Source organism: Monodon monoceros, unplaced genomic scaffold (assembly GCF_005190385.1).
Source record: "Monodon monoceros isolate NGI ecotype Baffin Bay Population unplaced genomic scaffold, NGI_Narwhal_1 Super_Scaffold_16, whole genome shotgun sequence".
Classification (NCBI taxonomy): domain Eukaryota; kingdom Metazoa; phylum Chordata; class Mammalia; order Artiodactyla; family Monodontidae; genus Monodon; species Monodon monoceros.
In genome coordinates this window covers 30,458,232-30,472,282 of record NW_021703772.1, presented here as the reverse complement: position 1 = coordinate 30,472,282, position 14,051 = coordinate 30,458,232, and the positions used below count along the sequence as shown (strand labels likewise).

Here is a 14,051-nt window from a genome sequence, read left to right as displayed (position 1 = left end):
TTCACACAAGGGAGAATGTTTTGCACTTAGATGGTCCATGAATTTCTAGACTTTTTTCCTGTTTTTCTCTGAGGTCAGATTTCTTCTCTGGGTAAATAGTCATGTTCCTGTCAGCCATAGGGGATTTTCTGAATCGTAAACAGCTGATTTTGTATTCTTGCCCCATTCCTTCTATCTGAGAACTGAAATCTGATCAAACCCGTATTTTTAAATTTATTTATTTATTGGCATATGGAAGAATAGTTTACGGTCTGAGTATGATTATTTTTTCCCACAAATGTAGGAAAATTGTGGGGATTTTTAAGACAGTCCCTTATCAGTTTCTTTCTTTTTCCTTTATTACTGATGACTTCATTCTGCTTGAATTCAGTGCTTCGGTTTCTTTGGGTAAACTAATAGATTATGTATGCTGTGTTTGCACCACGTTGATTGAACTCATCTGGTGAGTTTAAGCGCGGCTCGTGCATGCATGTAATGGGCAGAAGCCTGCACAGTGGACGCAGGCCCATAGTTAGCTCAGAACACTCAAGAGTGAGGGAAGCTGTTCAGAATTGAGCTGTGCTGCCTTTCCTGCCTTCCGTTGTTCAGAAAAGCATATCAGACGTTCCACTTCTTTCTTACCTTTATCTTTTCCAAGTTCTCGAGGAAAACTTTTGTTCAAAAAAAAAAAGTATAGTCAGGAAACAGAGTTAGAACTACTTTGCACGTTTTAAAAATACATATTGAAGAAAAATCAAGGTATGTGATCCCTAAGAACTTGTCTTTTCTTAAACAAAGGCATAAGCTGCTTGGTGTCCGTAGAGCAGGTAGGAAGCCAAGAACTCTGTGCTAACTTTGTACAGAGGATGTTGAGACACGTGGTCCTGCTTTCAATTAACTTACAATCTAGTTTGGGAAGAACGTTTTCCTTCCAAAAAATGTTTACTCACCCTTTTTTTTTTATAGTTTAAGTATAATTTTTAAATGTTTTAACAAAATAGCAGATGACTTCTTTCTACTGCTTTCAGATATCTCATTCTATCAGATATCTCATTTAAACTTAAAGCTCAACTGTAATACTTGGGGATGTTTTTGGCATGTAGAGGTCTTCACCGTGGGACCCCTACCTACTTTTCTCAGTCTCACCTGCCTCTCTTCCCTGTTTCCTCCCATATTCCCTGTATATACTCTAGCAGTGATTCTCACATACCCATGAAATATGAGTATCATTATGATTAATTGTTACAAATTGAGTTAAAGTACCAACATTTGCAAGTGATATATTTCATCATTTATTAGAGTAAGTTCAGAATATCCCTAAAGTACCAGCACTCCCTTTTTATTATAATTTGCTTCCCAAATGAGAGAAGGAAGGGAACATCCATCACCCAATATGGGTACGAGGCAGGACAGAAGAAGCCGAGGACCACTGCTTGCCCAACTGACCTCCTTGCATCCCCCCAAAGCAGGGTGCTTTCTCATTTCTGTCCTTTGCATTGCCCTTCCCTCCACCTGGAATTTCCTCACCTCACTTGTCCAGTTATTGAGCACCTGTGCATCCTTCAAGACTCAGCTAAAGTGTCACCTCCTCTGTAGAGCCTTCTGTGGTCTCCTTCCTTGGCCCTGCTCTCACCCTGTTAAATCTTAAGCAGTGTGAGTCCCCAAAGGCCCTGTGCACACCTACAGCACTGGTCACCATGGATTGTGGTCCTCTGTATCCCTTTCAGCCCCCCACCTCCCAGACTGTGTGCTTTTTGTGAACGAGTTCTGTTTGTTTTAAGATCCCCAGGTCTTAACATAAGGTCTGACACAATGGGGCACTCAGTTATGCCTCAGATGAACCAAACAAGTTGATCAGCTGTAGAGGCCTGCCTAGCATCCTCCCCTTGCTTCCTAGCCCTGATTGTATCATGTGATGTTGGTACTGTTGGTACTGATGGTGACAGATCCAAGTTAAAAGGGAGCCACTGGCTGACTAGTGTGGGGTTGAATGGATAAGTCACTGGAGAAGCTGTAATTCCTGAGAGGAAGAAGTAGCTAAGTAGAGAGAGGAAAAGCTTGGACAACTAACCAAGATGGTATGTTCTATGACCAGCTCTTTAGTTTTCTTTTTACTTCTTCACATGGCTTCCACCTTCTTCTCTTTCTCTATGTCCTGCCCACACCCATATAATGACATGTACTCCAGCCCCACTCCAAAAATTCACACATGTCATTAAAATGAACAGTGGCACCTGCCAACTCTGCATCACCTCCAACCTTCAGGTCAAGCAACTGGTCTCAAGTTGGCACCACTTATTTGACAAAATGAGTTACTACATTAAAATTTAACCAAACTCTGTACATATGATTATAAGAAAAAGGTGATGGCTCTTTTAATTGCTCTAAAGATCAGGACCTTATCTTAAGTTCTCACTCAAAAGGCATTTATTAATCCCAAGTTAGATGTTTTGACCCTTGGAGCTAAACATATGCACATAAAGACTGGTTTTTATTTATTTTTATTACCAGGGATTTCACAGTTCTCCTAGCATGTCTGTATGATATTACTGAATCTTCCAAATTTGGATGTCAGCTGCTTTGATAAAAAAAAAAAAATCAAAAAGCGAGTTTCCAGGATGATGTACATTGTGTGACTGTCTGATTATGTCCTCTGATTATGTCCTGCAGTGGCCGTTCCATTAGCGGAAGCACTGACCGCATCCAGAAGTTGCGGAAGGAGTATTACCAGGCTCGGAGGGAAGCTTTCGCTTTATGTGAGGACAGTGAAGGAAGAGCAAGACCTGACTATGACCTTCACTGGGTAAGTCCATGCCTGATTGCAATCACTGAATTCATCTTTACTGATGTAGTTAAGAGCAGAAGAACATAGCCAAGAATGCGCTGTACATATCAAGCTATATTTAGGTTACTTCAGTTTCATAGATGTGAACATTACCTAAACCACAGCCACTTTCTCCCACAGAAGTTGTTTGTATAAATCAAACCACCCTAATGCACAGTAGTTCATTTTAATTGCTCTCATATTTACTCCCTGTTGGACTTGTATGCCAGCTTGTTGGGATGGAGCAGATGTTAGCTATTTTAAAGAACACAAGCAATCTTGGCCATCATCTACTGAGCCTTAATCCTTGCCCTCCATCTCTTGAGTCTCAGACATCTGGTCAAGCATTAACAGACCATGCAACATAAGCCATCTCTCCTTTGCAAAATGATATTAGAAATAAATTTCAGAAGGGTCCGAAAGATATCAATTCAAAGATATCAACTGTTTGTGTATTGCATGTGAACAATTTACATTTTGCTGATCTTACCAGTACACTAAGATCATTTTATTTTGAGATAAGGGCAGTTTTTTATTAGAGGGTTCTCTTTGCCAAATCCTTCAACATTTGGGAAGAGAAAAGAATATTGTGACCTCTAAAGAGATATTTTCTGGGTTTTTTTCAAAATAGCATGATTCACTCTCTTGCCTTTTTCAAGAAGGCAAGGTTCTCACTCATCCGCTTTGATGATTACTGCCTCTTCTCCTACAGTTTTTAGTGCTGTTTTGAGAACCCCATAAGGAACTGTCTTATCCCTGGTGGCCACACCAGCTCTTTCGAAGGACAGATGTATTAAAGGAAAGTTTCCTTTCTTGATTTTCACACTCATATTTGTGTTCACGAGGTCACAGGAGGGAGAGTAGAGTCCAGCCACTGAGCTGATTCCCTCTAGTCTTCACTTGGATACTGTGGTTTCTCATGCATGAGACCTAGTACTTTTGCACAGGGGCTCCAAACTCAGTCCCAGCATCCACCACTGTTGCGCAGAGCGACTGAAATTTCTTAGCCCCATAGACTCTTCCTTATATGGCAGAGTTTAAAAACACTAATCAGAAATACACAGTAAGGATTAGCGATCCCCAACCAAATGGCCTCAGCCTCTCCCACAGATAAGCATCCTGTGACTACACATCGGAACAAACAGCTATTTACTGGCTTTATTACAGATGTAGGATTAAGCAGAGTGGCATTTACAGTGATGGGGCAACTGGTCACTTAGACTCTCAGTAACAGAAGAGAAAGATGTTCACAGACTAACAATCTACAACAATTCATTTCAAGCTTAATCAGATTGACTTATTGACTTTGATGAAAGACTCTATACATGAGGCTCTGCTCCCTGAACCAAATGGACAATAAAATAAAGGGAAGTTGTTCCCACCATGTCCAGTGCATTGAAAAGTCTTCCTTCTCAAAACCAGTGTGAATTCCTATGAGCAAAATAAGATAAGTAATTTTAGATAAAGTAGTCCCTGTTGTTTGGACCTTACTTTATATGATCTCCTTACATCAAACTGAAAGGATGAAAATGCTTCCACTCATGAGACTTAAAGTTTCCTCTTACCTTCATCAAACCTGAGCTAGATAACTACACACTTGTGTCCTCCCTATCTTGATGATTCTGTTTCTGTGCTGAGCAAATGTGTAACCAGACAAACAATCTAGTGAGTAAAAGAGTCTCTCTATTTTCATTTGTGTTTCCCATGCTCGGGTGTGTTGAGCTTTGCCAAAAGTGACTGATTTTACATTTCCCAGACAGCTGGGGACTCCAGCTTCCCAAAGGGATGCTTGGGAAATGCACTGTCATAAAAGATGACTGTTCATTGTGATTGGCTGTGATACTCCAAACCAGGGATTAGAATCTCAGCATCCTTTCCCGTCCTCTCCACAAGCCAAGGAAAAACACTGGTATCTTTTGTCCACCGTAGACCTGAGAGATCACCCCGTTGTCTTGCTACTTTTGGAGAGAGCTAGGAAAGCAAGTTTAGAAAGTTACCATTTCATTCCTGCCAGTCAGCCAGACACAACAAGGCAGCTTTTATGAGACTGTGGTTCCTAGATTGGCTGGTCTTCAGGATCACCGAGGGTGCCTGTTAAAAACGGTTAGACAGTCCATGAAGGGGAGGGATGGGACCCAAGAGAGGGCTCCCAGGTGCTTCTCCAGGTGGTCATCAAGCTTTCTGACTCACAAGTCTAAAAGTAGGGCATTGATTCCAATTGCTTCAGTAAACACTGAAGTAGTTCTACTTATCTAACAAGATCAGTACATGGACCAGCATCATCAAAAAATACTGTCATGGACTCAGAATCCCCCAAGCTCCCAGTACCTCAGACTGAGAGGCCTGACAAATATCCCCTCGAGTCACACTGTACTGGGGAACTTCTGATCTATCGAGAAGGAAATTAGGGGAATAAGTTACCTAATAACTACTTTCTTAAAAGGCCAAAAAGAATGAAAGTATGCTCACAAAAGTCTTCAAAGCCAAAATTATTAAAATAATCACGGAGGGCTTCCCTGCTGGCGCAGTGGTTGAGAGTCCGCCTGCCGGTGCAGGGGACACGGGTTCGTGCCCCGGTCGGGGAAGATCCCACATGCCGCTGAGCGGCTGGGCCCGTGAGCCATGGCCGCTGAGCCTGCGCGTCCGGAGCCTGTGCTCTGCAACGGGAGAGGCCACAACAGTGAGAGGCCCGCGTACCGAAAAAAAAAAATCACAGAAAGAGTATTAGGATCTATGAATCACTGAAAAGATTATTAGGTTCTGTTCATAGTTTTCTGGTGGTTTTATTGTTTGTTTATTTTATTTTTCACATCTCTGAAATTAGGGTGCAGTTTACAGTCACTTTTAGCCAGGTGTCATGATACAGTTGTCATTTTCTGCGCAAGAAACGTATAATGAAATTTGCAGGCTGTATATTAGAAACTTGGAAGACAATCCTAGAGAAATTTTGGAGTATGCTTTTAGGAAAAGCTGCTCCTTATTAATATTTTTTGGAATGTATTTTTATCACTCTTTTTTTCTTTGACCCCCCTCAGACTTTCTGCATCTTCCCAGGCCATCTTGTGGGTAGTTTTCTGCCTATGTTACACCTGCCCAGTGGCCCAGAGCCAAAGATTTCTCGTACTGCTCTCTTGGGTTCTCCCTTGCTCTCATACCTCTCTCTCTTTTCCTTCTCTTTTTTCTGTGTCTCCTATTCAATTTTAACCAATATTTGCTCAGCCTTAGCATAAGCGCAGTACTGGTAACAATAATGTATCATCTCTATGTCGGAGGAACTCACAGTCTAGCCAGGAATACAGACATCTAAGCCAAAACCAAAAAAAAGGACATTAATATATGTGAGAAATGCTGTAGTGTAGAGTAGTATTATCTGCTAAATGAGTGCAGTTAATTCTGTTGGAAGCAGGGTGTGCATGAGGGGTGCTGGGAAAGCGATAGAGAACATTTGGGAGTTGCCTCAGTCACATATTTTGTTCTTTTTCTCTCAAATATGGTGGTTTTTCTTTTCCCAAAGGAGCTCCTGATTTATTCACTTCATTTGTGTTGAAATAAATGAATACACACAGATTGCAAGGTTTGTAAATATAGACATGAGACCTTAAAATTCTTTTCAGCAAGTCTGTTTGGTAGCTGTTTTCCCATCTAGGCTCTGAAAAGCTGTAAAGAACAAGTGGAGGGAATTTCAATGGCTCCAAGAGATGCCTGGTGAGTTTTTATAGGCCCAATTAAGAGAGCAAGATAGGCTAGCTGTGAAGTGTTCAGATTTGCCAGAAGAAAACCTAATACCTGTTATCTACTGGCATTTTATGTTCTGGAAAATTTGTTAAGACTGCCACAGTCCTCTGGCAGCAGGCTGCGGTTTGTCCTAGTTGGGCTTTATTATTATTATTATTAGCAGATAAAGATTTCTGCTTCTTTAACAGCAGCATGCATATCCTGTAAGTAATAATTTCGGAAATGGGATGGCTCTAGAGCTTTCTACAAATATTAGTACCTTCATTACTGTTTCTTTTCAAGAGCTGCATGGCATATATTATACCTCCTTCCTCTTTTTACTTCTTTGGCTAAATTAGAAGAATGTTTATCTGTAAAAGGGGTTTGTAGACACATGGGTGGGAAGGAGGTAAGCTGGTTTCCACCGTCATAAAAGACATAACACTATGTCTTTATGGCGAAAGGGATGGGTTCAGGTAGGTCATGGTTGGAACAAAGAGATGGTTGGGTGAATAAATAACAACATTCTGAAAGATTTGTTCTATTACGAAGATGATTTACAAACCAAATGGATGGATATACTTGGCAGCTGTCTGGACAATAACAGACACAGCTGGTGAATTCTGTAGTCAGAAGAAAGGGAGATCAAGATGCTGAGCTCGTGCTAGCCATCTTAGGAAAGGATTTGAGATGGAATGTGTAATAGCCACACAAGTACAAAACCATCAGAAGGTAATTTTCTACACATGATGGATAAGAGAAATGAGCTCCTGCTGTACACTGGTCCAATACAAGAACTAAGACTTGTTCATATTTTCCTTCTCCTGCTCCGTGAAGGCATTTGTTAAAAACTAGGGACGGGGGCAGGGGGGACCTTTCAAGATAGTGGAGGAGTAAGTCGTGGAGATCACTTTCCTCCCTACAAATACATCAGAAATACATCTACACGTGGAACAACTCCTACAGAACACCTACTGAACACTGGCAGAAGACCTCAGACCTCCCAAAAGACAAGAAACTCCCCACATACCTGGGTAGGGCAAAAGAAAAAAGAAAAAACAGAGACAAAGAATAGGGAAGGGACCTGCACCAGTGGGAGGGAGCTGTGAAGGAGGAAAGGTTTCCACACACTAGGAAGCCCCTTCACTGGTGGAGATGGGGGTGGGCGGGGGGAAAGCCTCGGAGCCACGGAGGAGAGCGCAGCAACGGGTGCGGAGGGCAAAGCAGAGGGATTCCAGCACGGAGGATCAGTGCCGACCGGCACTCACCAGCCCGAGAGGCTTGTCTGCTCACCCGCCGGGGCGGGTGGGACTGGGAGCTGAGGCTCAGGCTTCGGTCGGATCGCCGGGAGAGGACTGGGGTTGGTGTCATGAACACAACCTGAAGGGGTTAGTGCGCCACAACTGACCGGGAGGGAGTCCGGGGAAAAGTCTGGAGCTGCCGAAGAGGCAAGAGACCATTGTTTCAGGGTGCGCGAAGAGAGGGGATTCATAGCACCACATAAACGAGCTCCAGAGACGGGCGCGAGCCGCAGCTAAAAGCGCGGACCCCAGAGACGGGCATTAGACGCTAAGGCCGCTGCTGCCGCCACCAAGAAGCCTGTGTGCGAGCACAGCTCACTCTCCACACCTCCCCTCCCGGGAGCTGCTGTGCAGCCTGCCACTGCCAAGGTCCCATGATCCAGGGACAATTTCCCCCCCCCCCCCCCCCCGCCGGCCTGAGTGAGCCAGAGCCCCCGAATCAGCTGCTCCATTAACCCTGTCCTGTCTGGGCAAAGAGCAGATGCCCTCAGGCGACCTACACACAGAGGCGGGACCAAATCCAAAGCTGAGCCCCGGGAGCTCTGAGAACAAAGAAGAGAAAGGGAAATCTCTCCCAGCAGCCTCAGGAGCAGCGGATTAAATCTCCACAATCAACTTGATGTACCCTGCATCTCTGGAATACCTGAAGAGACAACGAATCATCCCAAATTGAGGAGGTGGACTTTGGGAGCAACGATATATATATTTTTCCAACTTTTTCTCTTTTTGTGAGTGTGTATGTGTATGCTTCTGTGTGTGATTTTGTCTATATAGGTTTGCTTTTACCATTTGTCCTAGGGATCTGTCTGTCCATTTTTTTTAAAATAGTTTTTAACACTTCTTACCATTGATGGATTTCTTTATTGGTTTGGTTGCTCTCTTCTTAATTTTTTTTATTACTTTTAAATTTTTTTAACTAACTTTTTAAATTTTAATAACTTCTATTTTAGTTTATTTTTTCCTTTCTTTCTTTTTTCTCTCCCTTTTCTTCTGACCTGTGTGGCTGACAGGGTCTTGGTGCTCCAGCCAGGAGTCAGACCTGAGCCTCTGAGGTAGGAGAGCCGAGTTCAGGACATTGGTCCACCAGAGACCTCCCGCCCCAAATAATCTTAGCCAGCAGGAGCTCTCCCAGAGATCTCTGTCTCAATGCTAAGACCCAGCTCCACTCAGCAACCAGCAGCTCCAGTGCTGGACACCCCATGACCAACAACTAGTGAGATAGGAACACAACCCCACCCATTAGTAGAGAGGCTGCCTAAAATCATACTAAGTTCACAGACACCCCAAAACACACCACTGGACGGGGTCCTGCCCAATGGAAAGACAAGATCCAGCCTCATCCACCAGAACACAGGCAACAGTCTTCTCCACCAGGAAGCCTACACAACCCGCTGAACTAACCTTACCCACTGGGGGAAGACCCCAAAAACAACGGGAATTATGAACCTGCAGCCAGCAAAAAGGAGACCCCAAACACAGTAAGTTAAGCAAAACGAGAAGACAGAGAAACACACAGCACATGAAGGAGCAAGGTAAAAACCCACCAGACCAAACAAATGAAGGGGAAATAGGCAGTCTACCTGAAAAAGAGTTGAGAGTAATGATAGTAAACATGATCCAATATCTTGGAAATAGAACGGAAAAAAATTACAAGAAACGTTTCACAAGGACCTAGAAGAACTAAAGAGCAAACAAACAATGATGAACAACACAATAAATGAAATTAAAAATTCTCTAGAAGGAATCAATAGCAGAATAACTGAGGCAGAAGAACAGGTAAGTGACCTGGAAGATAAAATAGTGGAAATAACTACTGCAGAGCAGAATAAAGAAAAAAGAATGAAAAGAATTGAGGATACTCTCAGAGACCTCTGGGACAATGTTAGACACACCAACATTCAAACTATAGGGGTCCCAGAAGAAGAGAAACAGAAAGTGACTGAGAAAATATTTGAAGAGATTATACTTGAAAACTTCCCTAATATGGGAAAGGAAAGAGTCAATCAAGCACAGGAAGCACAGAGAGTCCCATACAGGATAAATCCAAGGAGAAACATGCCAAGACATTAATTACTCAAACTATCAAAAATTAAATACAGAGAAAAAATTTAAAAGCATCAAGTGAAAAGCAACAAATAACATACAAGGGAATTCCCATAAGGTTAACAGCTGATTTCTCAGCAGAAACTTTGCAAGCCAGAAGCATGTGGCAGAACATATTTAAAGTGATGAAATGGAAAAACCGACAACCAAGATTACTCTACCCAGCAAGGATCTCATGTAGATTTGACAGAGAAATAAAACCTTTATGGACAAGCAAAAGCTAAGAGAATTCAGCACCACCAAACCAGCTTTACAGCAAATGCTAAAGGAACTTCTCTAGGCAGGAAACACAAGAGAAGGAAAAGCCCTACAATAACAAACCCAAAACAATTAAGAAAATGGTAATAGGAACATACATATTGATAATTAACCTTAAATGTAAATGGATTAAATGCTCCAACCAAAAGGCATAGACTGGCTGAATGGATACAAAAACATGACCTGTACATATGCTGTCTACAAGAGACCCACTTCAGACCTAAGGACACATATAGACTGAAAGGGAGGGGATGGAAAAAGATATTCCATGCAAATGGAAACCAAAAGAAAGATGGAGTAGCAGTTCTTCTATCAGACAAAATACACTTTAAAATAAAGACTATTACAAGAGACAAAGAAGGGCACTACATAATGATCGAGGGATCAATCCAAGAAGAAGATACAACAATTGTAAATATTTATGCACCCAACATAGGAGCACCTTGATACATAAGGCAAATGCTAACAGCCATAAAAGGGGAAATGGACAGTAACACAATCATAGTAGGGGACTTGAACATCCCACTTTCACCAATGGGCACATCATCCAAAATGAAAATAAATAAGGAAACACAGCTTTAAGTGACACATTAAACAAGATGGACTTAATTGATATTTATAGAACATTCCATCCAAAAACAACAGAATACACTTTCTTCTCAAGTGCTCATGGAACATTCTGCAGGATAGATCATATCTTGGGTCACAAAAAAAGCCTTAGTAAATTTAAGAAAATTGAAATTGTGTCAGGTATCTTTTCTGACCACAACACTATGAGACTATATATCAATTACAGGAAAAAAAACTGTAAAAAATACAAATACATGGAGGTTAAACAATACTAAATAACCAAGAGATCACTGAAGAAATCAAAGACGAAATAAACAAAAAATACCTAGAAACAAATGACAGTGAAAACATGAAAACCCAAAGCCTGTGGGATGCAGCAAAAGCAGTTCTAAGAGGGAAGTTTATAGCAATACAATCCTACCTTAAGAAACAAAAATCATCTGAAATAAACAACCTAACCTTACCCCTAAAACAGTTAGAGAAAGAAGAACAAAAAACCCCAAAGTTAGCTGAAGGAAAGAAATCATAAAGTTCAGATCAGAAATGAATGAAAAAGAAATGAAGGAAACGATAGCAAATATCAATAATATTAAAAGCTGGTTCTTTGAGAAGATAAACAAAATTTATAAACCATAAGCCAGACTCATCAAGAAAAAAGGGAGAAGACTCAAATGAACAGAATTAGGAATGAAAATGGAGAAGTAACAACTGACACTGCAGAAATACAAAGGATCATGAGAGATTACTACAAGCAACTATATGCCAATAAAATGGGCAACCTGGAAGAAATGGACAAATTCTTAGAAAAGCACAACCTTCCAAGACTGAACCAGGAAAAAATAGAAAATATAAACAGACCAATCACAAGCACTGAAATTGAAACTGTGATTAAAAATCTTCCAACAAACAAACACTCAGGACAAGATGGCTTCACAGGCGAATTCTATCAAACATTTAGAGAAGAGCTAACACCTATCCTACTCAAACTCTTCCAAAATGTAGCAGAGGGAGGAACACTCCTAAACTCATTCTACAAGGCCACCGTCACCCTGATACCAATACCAGACAAAGATGTCACAAAAGAAAACTACAGGCCAATACCACTGATGAACATAGATGCAAAAATCCTCAACAGAATACTAGCAAACAGAATCCAAAAGCACATTAAAAGGATCATACACCATGATCATATGGAGTTTATCCCAGGAATTCAGGGATTCTTCAATATACACAAATCAATCAATGTGATAAACCATATTCACAAATTGAAGGAGAAAAACGATATGATCATCTCAATAGATGCAGAAAAAGCTTTCGACAAAATTTAAAACCCATTTATGATAAAAATCCTCCAGAAAGTAGGCATAGAGGGAACTTACCTCAACATAATAAAGGCCATATATGACAAACCCACAGCCAACATCGTTCTCAATGGTGAAAAACTGAAACCATTTCCACTAAGATCAGGAACAGAACAAGGTTGCCCACTCTCACCACTGTTATTCAACATAGCAATCAGAGAAGAAAAAGAAAAGGAATCCAAATCGGAAAAGAAGAAGTAAAGGTGTCACTGTTTGCAAATGACATGATACTATACATAGATAGTATATATGTATATACTAGATAATTGGACCTATACACAGATAATCCCAAAGATGCTACCGGAAAACCACTAGAGCTAATCTTGAATTTGGTAAAGTAGCAGGATACAAAATTAATGAACAGAAACCTCTCGCATTCCTACACACTAATGATGAAATATCTGAAAGAGAAATTAAGGAAACACTCCCATTTACCACTGCAACCAAAAGAATAAAATATCTAGTTATAAACCTACCTAGGGAGACAAAAGACCTGTATGCAGAAAACTGTAAGACACTGATGAAAGAAATTAAAGATGATACAAACAGATGGAGAGGTATACTATATTCTTGGATTGGAAGAAATGTTGAAAGTGACTATACTACCCAAAGCAATCTACAGATTCAGTGCAATCCCTATCAAACTACCCACGGCATTTTTCACAGAACTAGAACAAAAAATTTCACAATTTGTATGAAACACAAAAGGCCCCGAATAACCAAAGCAATCTTGAGAAAGAAAAATGGAGCTGGAGGAATCAGGCTGCCTGACTTCAGACTATACTACAAAGCTACAGTAATCAAGACAGTATGGTACTGGCACAGAAACGGAAATATAGATCAATGAAACAGGATAGAAAGCCCAGAGATAAACCCACACACGTACGGTCACCTTATCTTTGAGAAAGGAGGCAAGAATATACAATGGAGAAAAGACAGCCTCTTCAATAAGTGGTGCTGGGAAAACTGGACAGCCACATGTAAAAGAATGAAATTAGAACACTCCCTGACACCATACACAAAAATAAACTCAAAATGGATTAAAGACCTAAATGTAGGGCCAGACACTATCAAACTCTTAGAGGAAAACATAGGCAGAACACTCTATGACATACATCACGGCAAGATCCTTTTTGACCCACCTCCTAGAGAAATGGAAATAAAAACAAAAAATAAACAAATGGGACCTAATGAAACTTAAAGCTTTTGCACAGCAAAGGAAACCATAAACAAGACAAAAAGGCAACCCTCAGAATGGGAGAAAATATTTGCAAATGAAGCAACTGACAAAGGATTAATCTCCAAAATATGCAAGCAGCTCATGCAGCTCAATATCAAAAAAACCAAACAACCCAATCCAAAAATGGGCAGAAGACCTAAATAGACATTTCTCCAAAGAAGATATACAGACTGCCAACAAACACATGAAAGAATGCTCAACATCATTAATCATTAGAGAAATGCAAATCAAATCTACAGTGAGGTATCACCTCACGCCAGTCAGAATGGCCATCATCAAAAAATCTACAAACAATAAATGCTGGAGAGGGTGTGGAGAAAAGGGAATCCTCTTGCACTGTTGGTGGGAAAGTAAATTGATACAGCCAGTGTGGAGAATAGTATGGAGGTTCCTTAAAAAACTAAAACTAGAACTAACATATGACCCAGCAATCCCACACTGGTCATATACCCTGAGAAAACCATAATTCAAAAACAGTCATGGGGCTTCCCTGGTGGCGCAGTGGTTGAGAGTCCGCCTGCCAATGCAGGGGACACGGGTTCGTGCCCCGGTCCGTGAGGATCCCACATGCCACGGAGCGGCTGGGCCCGTGAGCCATGGCTGCTGAGCCTGTGCGTCCGGAGCCTGTGCTCAACAGCTGGAGAGGCCACAACAGTGAGAGGCCCGCGTACCGCCAAAAAAAAAAAAAAAAAAAGTCATGT

At 41.2% G+C, this 14,051-nt stretch overlaps 1 protein-coding gene across 2 annotated transcripts in view; it reads left to right on the top strand.

Annotated features, from left to right (window-relative positions):
- Window positions 1–14,051, top strand: part of PARD3B (par-3 family cell polarity regulator beta) — a 1,035,739-nt gene that overhangs the window by 894,386 nt on the left and 127,302 nt on the right. For both annotated transcript variants that reach the window (XM_029225239.1, XM_029225240.1), the window contains one exon: window positions 2,650–2,782. In XM_029225239.1, coding sequence (XP_029081072.1) covers window positions 2,650–2,782 — 133 coding nt within the window. The remainder of the gene's footprint in view (window positions 1–2,649; window positions 2,783–14,051) is intronic.